Below are 14,989 nucleotides of genomic sequence, written 5' to 3' on the forward strand. Positions count from 1 at the left end.
GCTCTTACATCCCTTCATCCCCCCCACACGATGCACACTCCTTGAGATCAAAATGTCTGTTTTATGTCCTTGTGCTTGTGCTGAACCCAGAACTTGGCATGTGGATGTCACTGAACAGATGCTTATTTATTTGAAATAAATGTTTTACTTTAGTACCATAATGCAGGATTTAAAATACATGCCCCCATACCCAAACACACACACAATCTACATACATATATATATATATATATGTAGAAAAATAAGAATCATATACATATATACGTATATGATTCTTGTTTTTATGGCCAAATACTTGCTGTGATGAGACGTATATATACACACCACACACACATAATATACACACAGATACACACATGTACACACATTTACAATATGCACACACAACACACAAATGCATACACACAATTTACCATAAACATACACATACACGATATACACTCATGCACACACACACACACACACACACACACCCTTTCCTTACTGTGCTCAGCGCAGCCGCGGCAACGGTTAGAGCTGCTGAATCTCCGGACAGCAACACATCCATAAAACGCCACACCATAGGGCCGGCCCCACCAGACATTGACTCTGCCCTTCGGAAATGGGTTCTTCCTCCCACCGTTTGCCCCAGTCTGAGGGCTGGGTTTTCCTGTAAGCATTTCCTATCCCAGACACTTCCATTGAGCAGCCTTGAAAAGAAACATTTAGGAGGAATATATCATTCCAAACTGTGACTTAATTTAAAGAGCTATTACTATTTCATTTTCCTTCCACACCCAGCTTGCCCGTGTATTAGTTGCCGGCAGCACTAACCGTGTACCGGGGGCCCGGGATTGGGGATGGCTGATTAATATTTTATTTAGGGGGGCTATTACTGTGCTGTCATCATCCTTATCCCTATTCCTCCATTACTGAGAAAGTCAGCATGAAATGGAACCTTTTTTTTTTCCTCGAGATTACGGCAGATCTGCAGGGACATTTCACCTGGAAATATAATCTCCTCTTTGCTACATCATAACTCGCCTCTGTTGAGGAAAGTGACAGCTTTCTATATTTCAAAACCACAGTGTTTCTTTAGTGGGGGAAGATGCGTTGTAAAAGACAAAGCGACTAAGAAAGCAATAAAAAAAAAAATTCCTGGGAAAATGTGCGAGCGATAACTGGGGGAGAAACGGACCATTTTCTCTGATCTGGAAAACAAACCAACAAATAGTGTCTCAGCAGAATGTCAGCGATCTGTGGTCAAATGTGAGGGGGTGCCGGCTCCAAGGGGAAGCCCTAACCCAAGGATCTGAGGCAGGATTTGCACTCGGCTCTCCATATCTGTGTTCTGTGCCCTCCAAGCACTTATAGGTCAATGACAGCTCTTGTGAATCAGTACTTTGGGAGGCATCCTTAGAAGACATGGCACAAATTTTGCTTTTGACACTGAAAAAGAAAGCAATTCCCTCCCCCCAGGATCTCACCCTTCCCACTTTCTCATCTTTGTGTCATAATGTCCCAGCCTCCTCCATGAGGTGGAACTGAAAGTGGCCCATTGGCTCGTGCCCCGTGGAGGCTCCACCTCCCAGCTCTGTACCTCTGCACATGGGGTCCTCCCGTCTCTGACGTCCTCCCTCTTGGTCTCTAGCTTGTCGCTCTCCCAGGTTCCTTGGGAGCCCCCTCAGAGGCCACCTCCTGCCTAAGGATTGTCCTCCTCTCATCAGTAATTAGCATCTGCTTTTTCTTGCATCCCACGGCATTTCTTTGACTTATATTGTGTCTTTACTTGTAGCCTTTCCCCACAAAGCAAAGCTCCTCGAGGGCAGGACTTGTCCCATGGTTCTCTTAGGACCTAGCAAAAGGCTTTAATAATGGCTTTCTGCCATTAAAAGCAAACATTTCCCCAAGGAGCCGGGGGAAAGCACGGGAGCCTCTCCTGACTCTCAGACTGTTTGTTCCCTTTGTAAAAGCATTCTCTTATTTCCATTAAATTTTGTACCCAAAACATTGTGACAAAGGACTCCATTGAACAATCCCCAAGAGGTGGCTGCATGCCTGGTATAAAAGACACGAGGAAACAGGAAATCCAGGTCACACAGCCCTTGCGCCCAGAGTCTCTTTCCTCCCCAGCAGGACCAGGGTGACCGCTGGGGCCGGGCACGGGGACGGGGAAGGTGAGAATTTCAAAACCCCAAACCCAACCACTGGGCAGTAAGTGACAGCCTGAGCCCCCGGGGCCTGGGAGTCAGATTAGTGGGGCTTTCTAACTCGCTGGTTGTGTGACCTTGAGCAAGCTAGCCTAAGTCTGGGCAGAACTTCCTCCTCCTCCAAATGAGCACAGTGACATTTACTCAGCAATGTTGTCATAAGGATCAACTGAGACCTTAAAAGCAAAAGGATGGGAGTTCAGATCCTGCCACCAATGCGTCATTTAACCCCTCCGCTGTCATACAATAGCTCCCGGAAAGCTTTGGTCCCATCTTCCAAAGCTCTGCCATAGGTGAGGCCACTTCCTAGTGAAAGGAATTATTGCTGCATAGAACCCTTGCAAACCATAAAGCTAAACTACGTGGGGGAAACTCATGCACAGCAAAAAACAGGAACGGTCACGGTAGATAGATTGACTCGTCTTAGAAAACAAATACGCTCGGAAGTCGGTTTTTAACCATCTGACAAAGTGTTTTGCCAAATAGTGGCTGAGAATAAGCAGAGCTCTTGGAGGCCGCTCGCGAGCTACATGTACGTGAAGGTTCTTCTCTTTCCGTGGCAGGTGGCCCGGCGCTGGGGCATTCAGAAAAACAGGCCGGCCATGAACTACGACAAGCTGAGCCGCTCCCTCCGCTATTACTATGAGAAGGGGATCATGCAAAAGGTGAGCGATCCGACGCCCCAGAGGTCACGCCTTAATCGGCCAGTCAGGCTTGAAACGGCACGTTCCGTCCTTGCTGGAGCCAGGCTTTTGCAAATTGGGACAAATGCTTAGCTCTTGGATTTAAAATGACAGGCTCATCTATTTATAGTCTCAGGTACGGCACAGACCGAGCTGCAGGCTTTCTGCAGCCCAGGGAGGTCGCCTCCTCCACCCATGGGGGGCAGGAACTAAATCAGCAGTGGGTTCTCCCACTCCCCCTCAGGGAGAACCTCTGACACCCTCTGGGGAGAAGCCAGGCTGCCGGGACATCACAGCGCTCTGTTCCTTTCTTTGGGGATTGACAAAGATTCTTTGAAAAACCTCTAAGTGCCTCTGGTTCTTGCCCCTTGTTTTTATAAACTTGGGGCTCATATCCTGAACTAGGTCCCCTTGAATGGAGGCTTCTCTAGAAATGGTCACTGTCAGGGAAGATTTCATGAGAATTAGTAGTGAAAAAAGCAATGAAAGTGTCTGATTGCTATTAAAAAGGTCTTTGAATATTCCTTTTTAAAGCAGGTCTTGGTAGACTGAAGGGCATCTTGGTTTGGTAGTTAGAGGCCCAGCCTCCTGTCAAAAAGACCTCCCTCTGCCCTAGACCAGCCAGATCACCTTGAGCAAATCTCCATCAGCCAGCTCCCTGCATGGAATGAGGCTGTGCCAGGCAATGCAAGGGCAGAGTGCTTCAGAGGGCCGTGGGGGTGGGTGGAGACTGGATGGGTACACACAGCCTGTACCCATAAAAGTCAAGTCCAGTCAACAAGCATTTGTTAAAAGCATAAAGGTCGACTCCATCGGGCATTATGCTGATAGCCCTGGCATCGTGCAGTGTGACAGCAGTGTCTCTCTCACACACACATACACACACACACACACACACAATTTCTTCACATAGTTCCCAGGATGTTTATCTAGTGTTTAGGTTGTCAGACCTGCATTTTGTTTAATACCCCTGTTTTACCAGGGGATCCCTTGATGACTGGCATGGATGGTGTCCTCCAGGACATTTCGTTTTCCCAGAATCCCAGACTTAGCCTCTAGACATATGGCAATCCCCGGCAACACCTGTCCATGGGAAATGGCTTCTCTGCTCATTCCCTTGTCCAAGATTCTCATTTTCCCCGGTGCAAACATGGAAGGCAGCATGGCAAGGAAGCTGGAACTCTGGCTCTGGGACCAGGCACATCTGTGTTCACCTGGAATCACAGAACCCAGAGACTCTGAGCCTCCCGCAGACTGGCCTGCCGAGTCAGAGGTGGGCCAGGCTCTCCATTCTTTTTTTTTTTCTTTTTGCTCCAGAGTATTTTATTTTTCCAAATACACATAGAGATAGTTTTCAACATTCATCTTTATAAGATTTCGAGTTCCAGATTTTTCTCCCTCCCTCCATTAGCCCCATCCCCAAGACAGCAAGCTAGCTGATATAGGTTAAACATGTACAGTTCTTTGCAACACATTTCCATATCTGTCATGTTGTCAAGAAAAATCAGACCAAAGGGGAAAAAAACATGACAAAGAAACAAACAAAGGCACAAATACTGCTGTGATCCCCATGCAGTCTCTGTAGCTCTCTCCCTGGCTCTCTCTGTCCCACATGGGTTGGGATTGTCTTTCTGATCGCGTCGTTGAGAAGCAGGCTCTCCATTCTGGTGAACTGACTCCTCTCCCCTGGGTGGGCGGGCGGGCGTCTCTCTCTGTGTTGTCCTCAGGTGGCCGGAGAGAGATACGTCTACAAGTTTGTTTGCGATCCCGAGGCGCTTTTCTCCATGGCCTTCCCGGACAACCAGCGCCCGCTGCTGAAGACCGACATGGAGCGCCACATCAACGAGGAAGACACGGTCCCCCTGTCCCACTTCGACGAGAGCATGGCCTACATGCAGGAAGGCGGCTGCTGCGACCCCCACCCTTACAACGAAGGCTATGTGTACTAGCTACAGGACAGCGTGGCTGCCGGACGGGCCCCTCGGGCCTCTGCCTCTTTTGCCAAACTTGGAGAAGAAAAGAGGAAAATACATCATTCTGTTGCTTTTTTAAAGAATAGCCACACACACACGGACACACACATGCACACACCCACTGTCTCTCTCTCTCTCTCACACACACACACACACACACACACACACACACACGGGTTTTTCCTGTTGCATCATCCTATGGTCTGCCATGGACAGAGCACTTTACTAGAGGGGGGGAGGGGAGGAATCTAAACATTGATTCGGTGTAACAGGAAGGAGGTGGGGGTGGGGGGTGGGGATTACTTTTTATGTAGGCTTGGGAAGGGGTCATACAGTTTTGAAGTACAATGAAGCTATATCATGTCTGTTTTGTTTCATATCAACATAAGATAATGTACATTTTCTCTGGGTATCCACAGTACAGTTAATTCTCATTGTATAAATAACCTCCGGGAGAAGCTTGGCAGAGAAACAAAAACGCCCCGAGCATTTGTCTTGTCATGTCCAAGAATCTGCAGGTGTCGGGGAGAAGCTCCCCGCGTGGGACATGGCTGGCTTGGTCCTGGGCGTGCTGGGCTTTGCACCTAGGTTTTTCAAGATGTATTTCAATAATGCCATGAACGTCTTCTCTCTGTCTTTCTCTCTCTGTCTCTGTCTCTCTCTGTCTCTCCTTCCCTCCTTCCTTTCCTTCTTCTCTCTCTCCCTCTCCTTCTCTGTCCTTCTTCCTCTCCCTCTTCCTCTTTTTCTCCCTCTCCCTCTTCTTCTCCCTCTCCTTCTGTCTCTCTGTCTTTTTTCCTCCTTCCCTCCCTTCTCTCTCTGTCTCCCTCTCCTTCTCTCTCTTTCTTTCTCCTTCCCTCCCTCTTTCCTTGCCTCCTTCTCTCTCTCTCTCTCTCTCTCTCTCTCTCTCTCTCTCTCTCTCTCTCTCCCCTTCCTTCCCTCCTCCTTCTTTCTTTCCCTCCTTCCCTTTCTCTCTCTCTCCCTCTCCCTCCCTTCCTCCCTCTTCCTCTGTCTCTCTTCCTTCCTCTCTGTCTCTTTCTCTCTTTGTTTTTGCACCTGGCTCCCAGAAAATCCATAAAGTGGGGAATTTTCTCTGAGGCTGCTCACACCTACACAGCACATTCTGACTCTGGCTCCCAGTGGAGCTGCAGACTAATTCATAACAAACTACATTCCCCATCGGAACCACGAGGTGTGGGGAAGCCCACCAAGAACAGAAAGATGCGGGGCTTCTTCCCGCCTGCAGCTGCCTGGGATATTGGTGAGGGCGGAGAGAAGGGGGCTCATTTGTTGTCTTTTTTCTACAGTACGGAGCAAGGTTATTTAAGCAATAGGAATTAACTGTACTCAATCACATATCTCCTTCCGCTGTTATAGATGCGGTGTGCACTCCTTGAGAAAAGACTATCCAATACACTAACTAGGTACTTTAGTAATTTTTAGGCACGGTACCCATGAATATGCATTTAAGCCTTTTTCTGCTGTGTTACGTTGATGACATATATAAACACTAGATAATGCTAACGCTTCTGCTGCTGCCTTTTCTGTCGTGTTCTCTCTCGGAGGCCGAATCGACGATGACCATTGACGATAAGCAATGCTGTTAACTGCAGGTAGCATTTCAGGACAAAATAGATGACTTGAAACATTTATTGCTTAGAAAATAGCTTTCGCCATAGCTGGACTCTCGGCAGCTTTCTGTGCATCAACAAATGAATCCTGAGCTTCAGCTTGCTGAGGAACGCTCTGCGGGGACTTTTGTAACTTTGGATGGAATGGGGACTCATTGATGGACGCTCCAAGAATACGATGAAGTCTCTGTGTGATGTGGTGGTGCTGGCACTAATTTATCCATCAACTTGTCTTGGATGCTCAATGGAAATGGGTTTGGAAGAAGATTTAAAGTTTTTAGGGTGTTTGTTTTTCTCTTTCCTTTTTTTTTTCTCTTTTTTTTTTTCCTTTTGGGAGAATCATGAAAGTTGGATGTTTTATTACACTTGGGTTGAAAAAAGAGTAATCAGAAATGTTGCATTTTACTATTTATGATCACCTCTTTCCGAGTCCCCCTTCTCAATTCAAGGAAAGAATATGAGATTTGGGGGATTTGGGCAGATTGGAAAGCAGGGTACTTCTGAGGAAACTAGTTGGTCCTTGGTAACCGACTCTTAGACGAATGTTCCCGATTGCACCACCAGAATGACAACGAGGAGTCTCCCTGAAGAGCAGTGGGACATGAATTCTCCCCCACATATCTTTATTCTGGATGGCCATTTAATTCTCCAGATACAGCAGTGATGGAGGGCCCCAGATACAATAAATGAGACCCATACTCTGTACAATGGACTTCAATCCTATAAGCAACATATTATAGGCATGTGTTCTTATGTGCACGTGAATTGGAATAATGGGCTAATGGGGATATCTTGAAAATTAGTTATATATATATATATAGATATATGTATATTTTTTTTTGTCCCTCCTACCCTGAGCTCTTGTGGCCATTAACTTCACTTAAAATAAAATAAAGAAAAAAAAGACTCAGCATACATTTTGTTGGGATGGAAATTGGGGTTCACAAAGGAAATGCACATGGAAGGGCTTCACTGTCAAGTCTCTCCAGATAAGTCTGCCTGAAGGATTCTTTGCTCGTTTGGGTTCTTTATGTCAGTGTAGAGAGCATCTCTAATCCGGAGCATAAGGGGATCAAACAGAATATCGGCATCCATTATGTAATTAATATTTAAGGATAAAAATATATGTTATGCTGTATAAGGTAGTGACTCACTGAATGAAACAAGAAACCAGTCCGATGTTAAGTCATTTCCCAGCAAAAGAAGGAAAAAAAAATATAGAGATATATATATATATTTCATTGAACTTTCAACTCTTTTAAAAAATGTACCTAAAGATTTATTTAAAGTTTTGTTTTTATTCCACTTTGGTTTTGTTTTGTTTTCGGGTAGATTAATAAACCTGGCAGCTGATTTCTGCAAGGTGGTGGTGTTTTGAATTTCTTACGGACTTGGGTCGTAACAAAAGGAAAGTGATTCTGGGCAGAACTGTTATGGCATCCTGAGAAAGGAAGCCTCTATATGGCTTTAGTGGGTGGTGTTGCCTCCTGCTTATAGATGCTTAAAGGCAGGTGGGAGAACGTGAAGCAAGATGGACTCTCAAAGCTATTATGAGAATAGATTTAGTGTCATTCCATGAAAAAGGCATTCTTCCTTAAAGAGTCACAAACTCTTCCCCACAACAAAAAGTGAACCCTAGAATTTGAAATATGGAAATTATTGTTTTATTTTACAAATGAGAAGACTAACAAGCAAGATTAGTGTTGTATGTGATGTAATGGCCAGTGATCAGAGAAGCTGATGCAGGATCCCCCTCCAGGGCTGCCAATGTAGGATGGAGTCCTTCTTCCTGGAGCCCCCAGGACTGCAAGGGAGGTGGGTACAGAACATCTCATTTAGCATTTTGATTCTTCCTTACATTGCTTCTCCCAATGTTACTTGTTGCCCCCCTGCAGTAACTGGCAGCATTTCCTTCCCTCTTTCTGCAGTGGGTCCACTCTATGGAAGCATTTGGTTGCATCAGCACTTGAGGATATTTTTCAGTGTGCCTTCCCCTACCAAGGACTAAATAACAAGAAGGGAATGAACCTGTCTTTTCCCAATGTATCAACCCAGGCATTTTTTAAAAAGATGGATGATGGTTGCTTGGTTCTTAGAATGTAAAACTTGCCATAAAAGCTGTTGGATTTGTATTATAGTGTTCCACAAAAATAGGGAGTTAATACAGTTATTTGTTGGGTCACATCTGCCTAGATAAAATGTCAACAATAATAGCCAAGGTGATTCTAAAACTTGAATATTTTCATCTTTTTTTTTTTTTTTTTTTTGCTGAAATGAGACAGAAAGGACCATATTTTTCTGGGTGTTTTTCTAGTGAGATGAGGTACTTTGTCCGGCCAGTGATTAAAGAGATTTTGAAATGAGCTATTGTAGCCCAATGTCTCTCCTGATGCCTTGCATGAAGCAGAATTTAATAAATGGTTGTTGACTTGATTTGCATTTGGCTCTCCATGCTGGGGCGTTTTCCTGAGTTTTTAGCTGGGAAATGCTAAAGGAGATAACAGGTATTCAAACATCTCCTCCATGGAAGGCTTAAGCCATAAAACCAGCCTGTCTGGAATAATGCATAATGAAATTATTTCAGCCACAGCTTGGTATGAAAAAGCATGGAATTAAAGCAACAACAGAAATTATAGCAAGACTATGAGACCATATATCTGTTAGATATTGAATGGGACACTGGATGGGAATGTTTGGTTGGTTCTTTCTACACAGTGCCATTTTATGAGTGCTTGGAGAGATATTTCTGGGTCTTGGCTATCCAACAGGAACAAGTAAGCAAGGCAAGGTAGAAGAACTTCATACTTTGATTCACTTCATTTTGACCAACATTGTAGTGACTTATCTTGCTCCAATTTTGAAAAAAAGGATTAAAACAACAAAAATGCAAGCAAAGTTAAGTTCTCAGAAGGAAGCCTTTTGATAGGAAAGAAGATTGGGGATCACTTCACATGGATGATAATTATTGTGAAATTTACACATTAGTCTGAACTATGCATGCAAGAAATACGTCCATGAACAAAGACATAGAAAGTGATTAAAAAAATTCAAATCCAATCCCCAAATTATGTCCATTCAAAAATTGTATGTTTATGAGGTTTTTTTTGGGGGGGAGGAAGAATCACTTCAAGATGTAATGAAATTAGCTTAAGATTTTTTTTTTTTTGCAAAATGACAATTTTAAAATAATTATTCTAGTAAAATATTCATAATACTCAAAACGGGGAAAATAAAATGAGGAAATTGAAAATAAAGTGTTGTTGTAAGGAACAAATGAGATATTATGGAAATATTGCAAACCTAAAAATGCTATATAAGTGCTTGTTATTATTATTATTATCTATGACTACATCCCAGTCAAATTGGAGGAGCAGTGAGTTGGGAAGCAAGCCTCCATCCTTCCCTGGCTCAGTAAGTTTGTATCAATTAACTCTGACCTTAACCGTGATTATTTACTCTCAGGTAATTAAATAATGGCTTCTCTTCACATTCCAGTTTCCATTTATTCCAATTAACCACTCTGTGAGCATCTCTGGTTTTAGGGATACCTGATAACTCTTATTCAGATTAAATCCAGTGGGTCTCTGAATTGGAAGGAAAGGGAATAGTAATGAATAGCTCCCTTACCCTGATCTTTGGCTGGGAAGGGAAGAGGCAAGAACAGCACCCTCCCAGCATCAGTGAGGCTCACCCCATCACACACACTCTCCTCTCCATAACTCCTCCAGTCACTCTATTGTCAAGTCTTATTGATTCCACATTCACAGCATCTTTCAGTCTGCCCCTTCCTCTACTTATGCTATATGGATCTTAATTCAGTCCCTCATCAGCTCCTGCCTAGGCCATTACAAAAGCTTTGAAAGTCTGGGCCAGCAGTTAGTTTTAGAAGCAAGCCTTCAGAAACAAATGTTAGATTTCATGATTGCAATGTATGAGTATAAAATTAAAATGAGATAATTTGGATCTTTTTCTCTCCATGTTGATTTTCTTGCAGCCAGCCTCTCCCCAACCTAATCCCTTCCCTGCATAGCTGGCAACTTAATTTTGCTGCAATGTTTGCAGATCACCTCCCTCCCCTGCTCAAGAACCTTCTGCCTGCCGTGAGGAAAAGACCCAAAGCTCTTTATTGACATTTCCAGTCCTTTGGTTGTTTCCTGGTAGAGATTCCATGCTTTCTTCTATTCTCTGAAAGGGCAATCAGGTGGCCGAGTAGTGAATAAATACCATATGGGAATTGAAGTAGGGAGAAATAGAATTCAAATCCTGCCTCAGATATTTTCTTGATTTGTGACTTTGGGCAAGTCATTTAGTGTTAGCTTCAGTTTCCTCATCTGTAAGATGGAGCTACCTCATTTAGTTGTTGGGGAAAATAAATGAGATAATATAGAAAACACTTTGCTGATCTTTAAATACTGGTTATTATTAATTATTATTATTACTATATCCCAGCCTATTTTTTGCTGTCTCTTAGTCCTAGCAGGAGGTGTCCCTGATGCCTTTCCTGATTTTCCCAGTTGTTAGTATTTTCCTCCCTTAAAATTACTTTGTCTTTTATTTTATTCATTTGCTTATTTATTTTTCATTCATTTATCTGTTTGCCTAGTGCTGTCACCTAGTACAATGCAAGTTCCTGAACTCAGGGACTGTTTGTTTTATTTTATTCTTTGTATTTCCACTGTCCATAGTGTCTACTATGTAGCAGCTGTTTGAGTTTCTGTCAGGAGGCAGCTAGGTGGCACAGTGGATACAGCACCAGCCCTAAAGTCAGGAGGACCTGAGTTCAAATTTGTCTTCAAACATTAAACACTTCCTAGTTGTGTGACCCTGGACAAGTCATTTAACCCCAATTGTCTCAGGAAAAAAAAAAAAATGGAGTTTCTGTCAGAATTGGAAGGAAACTATCTTTCCATCCTACAGTTAAGTTCAGCTGTTATGGACAATCCATCTACTCTGTCTCCTTCTCACCAACCAGAACTTCTAAACTAAATGCACACCACCTTCCCCCTGAAGGCTGTAGCACCTTCTGCTACAGCTGTAGCAATGAAAGAGGACTAGTGTTCGGATCCCCATCTCTGCTGGGTGACCCTGTACTCTTCCATGAGCTTTTGTCTCCATGTCTGTCAAAGGAGGAAACCCACTTCCTTCCTGGGATGGTCAGCTTCCTAGATGCTTTCTAACCCCCAAGGTGCTGAGCATCCATTCAGAAGAAGCAATGTGATGAGTAAGCAGATGCAAGGCCAGCTTTGGAGTCAGAAGGATTTAGTTCTTTGTTGAGGTTGAAAAAGGGAGCTCCAAAAGTTTGTGGTCATAGACCACGTGAGATATCTCAAAAGAATCTGCAGGTCTGAATCCATCTCTTTAGCCAAGGGGCAACTATCCATTGTCATTGTAAGGCCATTACAAAGTGGGGGTGGATTTCCAAAAGAAATTAGCAGAGAAACGAAGCCAGGAGACCCATTTATCCAGTTTTCTTTATCAGAGATATGCTAATTCTATGGCTCAGAGGTAGGATGGAGGAGTGGTCTCCGGAATTTGGTTCTTGCTGACAAGATTATCAGTCAGCAGCAGAAATTTGCTCTTCACTGATCATCTGTCTGACAGTCAGCAATGAACTGAGAAGTGGTCTATTCACTATTGTCTCTGGAGTTTGATCTGTGGGACTAACCTGAGCCCAGAAGCTATCTGACTGAGGAGTGGACTATGCAGAATCAGACAGAATAGGCAGACTCCAAAGCCAAAAGCCCCTGCTAAAATCAGGGGACCACGAAATTATATTACATCACCATGACCCTATGTTTTTGTTCTTGTTTGGTCATTTCATTTGTTCTGATTCTTCATGATCCTATTTGGAATTTCCTTGGCAAAGATCCTAAAGTAGTTTGCCATTTCCTTCTCTGACTCATTTTACAGATGAGAAAACTGAGGGGAGCTGAGTGAAGTGACTACTTAGAGTCATACACTAAGTGCCTGAGGCCAAATTTGAATTCAGATCTCCAGGACTTCAGAACTGTTGCTCTGGCCCTGATACCCCCAGCTGGCGTTTATTAACTTGTCCAGGGCTACACGGGAACTAAGTGGCAGAGCCACTATTTGAATCATATCTGACTGAGCTCAGGGCTGTTTCCTCTTCATTGTCCTTGTCTACACAAGAAAACATAGTTTGGAGGGAGAAAAAAAAAATCATTCCAGGCAAATCTCCAGTTTAATGGTGGTGTTTGTTAAAATAACTGCTTATTTCTCTGAATGTAGAGATTATATAAGCCTCCTCTGTCAATTCAGGGAGTTTTTGAAAATCACAAGCATGATAAAACGTTGTGTGGGCTGTTTGATGTTGAGGTTCAGGAGACAGAACTGCCCCTCTGATTGAGACTGAAGCAGGGAGGGGACATTTAGAAAGAATGAGATCTAAGACAACTCCCTTCCTCTCCCTCTGCTGGAACTGGGAATGCGGGTAAGAGGTGGGCAATATACCATGCATAAAACTTTTGTTTCTATTTTATTATACACTTTAAAGTCTAAGATAACAGTAAGTTTAAAATCAAAATATTCAAGGGCAGGAAAATGTTAGGTTTTGTAATTATATCATATAAAATTAGATCATAAAAATGTTTTTCACATGTTTAGATCAAATACTAAGAACTTCCTAAATTTAAAAAAAAAAAAAAAGGATGAAGATATTTGGAGGAAAATTGAAACTGTTGTGCTCTAAATCTCTTGGAAAAGATATCAACAATGCACAAGGAACTAGTACAAATAAATAGGAACAGGACTTACTCAAAAATTGGTAAATGTTTATATGAAAACATTTCTATTCCTTAAAGAATTATAGACTTATTAACAATATGAAAAATGGTTTTAAATCATTTATAAGAAGGGAAATGGAACTCAAAGCAACTCAGCTAACATAAGGGTTAGTGTTGGGGTATTAAAGTAGTTTGGGAGAAATGAACATAGTAAGGAATCACTGGGGGAGTTTGAAGTGGTTCAACCCTTTTGCAATGATCCCCACTATTTGACTGAGACATGTTTGGCAGAGAACCCCAAGAGATAAAGGATAAAAAACAAAGATTTCAGAAACTCCAAAATAACCAAAATAGTTTCTTTTGAATTAAAGCTTTTTATTTTCAAAACATGCAGAGATAATTTTCAACATTCCCCCTTGCAAACTATATTCCTTTTTTTACCTTCTTTGCCTTCCAATCCCTCCCCTAGGTAGCAAGCAATACAATATATATTAAACTTGTGAAATTTTTCTGTACATATTTCCACAATTATCATGCTGTATAAAAAGAAAAATAAAAAAACTGAGAAAGAAAACAAAATGCAAACAAATTACAACCAAAAAAATTAGGAAACTACTATGATTCGCACTCAGTTTCCACAGTCCTCTTCTGGAAGCAGATGGTTCTCTCCATCACAAAACCATTACAAATGTCCTGAATCACCTCACTGGTGAAAAAAAGCCACATCAATCAAAGTCGATCATAGTATAATCTTGCTCTTGTTGTGTACAATGTTCTGGTTCTACTCACTCCAATCAGCATCAGTTCATATAAGTCTCTCCAGACTTCTCTAGAATCTACTGCTGATCATTTCAATAATATTCTATAACATTCATATACCATAATTTTTTCAGCTATTCCCCACTTGATGGGCATCCACTCAGTTTCTAGTTCCTTGTCATTACAAAAAATGCTGCTACAAACATTTTTTGCACATGTGGGTCCTTTTCCCCTTTTTATGATCTCTTTGGGATACAGACCCAGTGGAGACACTGCTGGATCAAAGGGTATGGACAGTTTCATAGCCCTCAGGGCATAATTCCATCTTGCTTTTCAGAATGGTTGGATCAGTTCACAATTTCACCAACAATGTATTAGTGTCCCAGTTTTCCCACATTCCCTCCAATATTCATCATTATCTTGTCATGTCATCTTAGTCAATTTGAAAGGTGTGTAGTGGTGTCCCAGCCTTGTCTTAATTTGCATTTCTCTGATCAATAGTGATTTAGGTTTTAATTTCTTCATTTGAAAATTGTCTATTCATATCCTTTGACCATTTATCAGTTGGAATGGCTTGTATTCTTATAAATTTGAGTCAATTCTCTATTTATTTTAGAAATGAGGCCTTTATCAGAACCCTTGGATATATATTTATATATTTTCCAGTTTACTGCTTTCCTTCTAATCTTATCTGCATTGGTTTCAAAAACTTTTTTAAACTTAATATAATCAAAACTATCCATTTTGCAATTCATAATGTATTCTAGTTCTTCTTCAGCTACAAATTCCTTCCTTCTCCACTGACCTGAGAGGTAGATTATTCTTTGTTCGTCTAATTTGCTTATAGTATCACTCTTTATGTCTAACCATGAACCCATTTCAATCTTATCTTGATAGATGTTGGTTAATACCTAGTTTCTGCCATAATATTTTCCAGTTTTCCCAACAATTTTTGCCTAATAGTGAGTTCTTATCCCAGAAATTGGGGTCTTTGGGTTTATCAAATACATGACT

At 42.2% G+C, this 14,989-nt stretch overlaps 1 protein-coding gene across 8 annotated transcripts in view; it reads left to right on the forward strand.

The window, feature by feature from the left end:
* ETV1 (ETS variant transcription factor 1) overlaps positions 1-5,562 on the forward strand; it is an 81,680-nt gene extending 76,118 nt beyond the window's left edge. For 5 of the 8 annotated variants that reach the window (XM_031940708.1, XM_031940709.1, XM_031940706.1 and 2 more), the window contains 2 exons: positions 2,753-2,854; positions 4,600-5,561. In XM_031940708.1, coding sequence (XP_031796568.1) covers positions 2,753-2,854; positions 4,600-4,821 — 324 coding nt within the window. In that variant the 3' untranslated portion in view covers positions 4,822-5,561. Of the gene's footprint in view, positions 1-2,752; positions 2,855-4,599 lie in introns of all 8 variants that reach the window. The other 3 variants (XM_031940705.1, XM_031940711.1, XM_023505267.2) reach the window with 1 other exon arrangement.
* The last annotated feature ends 9,427 nt before the right edge of the window (positions 5,563-14,989 follow it).

The sequence above is a fragment of the Sarcophilus harrisii genome, chromosome 5, assembly GCF_902635505.1.
Source record: "Sarcophilus harrisii chromosome 5, mSarHar1.11, whole genome shotgun sequence".
Classification (NCBI taxonomy): domain Eukaryota; kingdom Metazoa; phylum Chordata; class Mammalia; order Dasyuromorphia; family Dasyuridae; genus Sarcophilus; species Sarcophilus harrisii.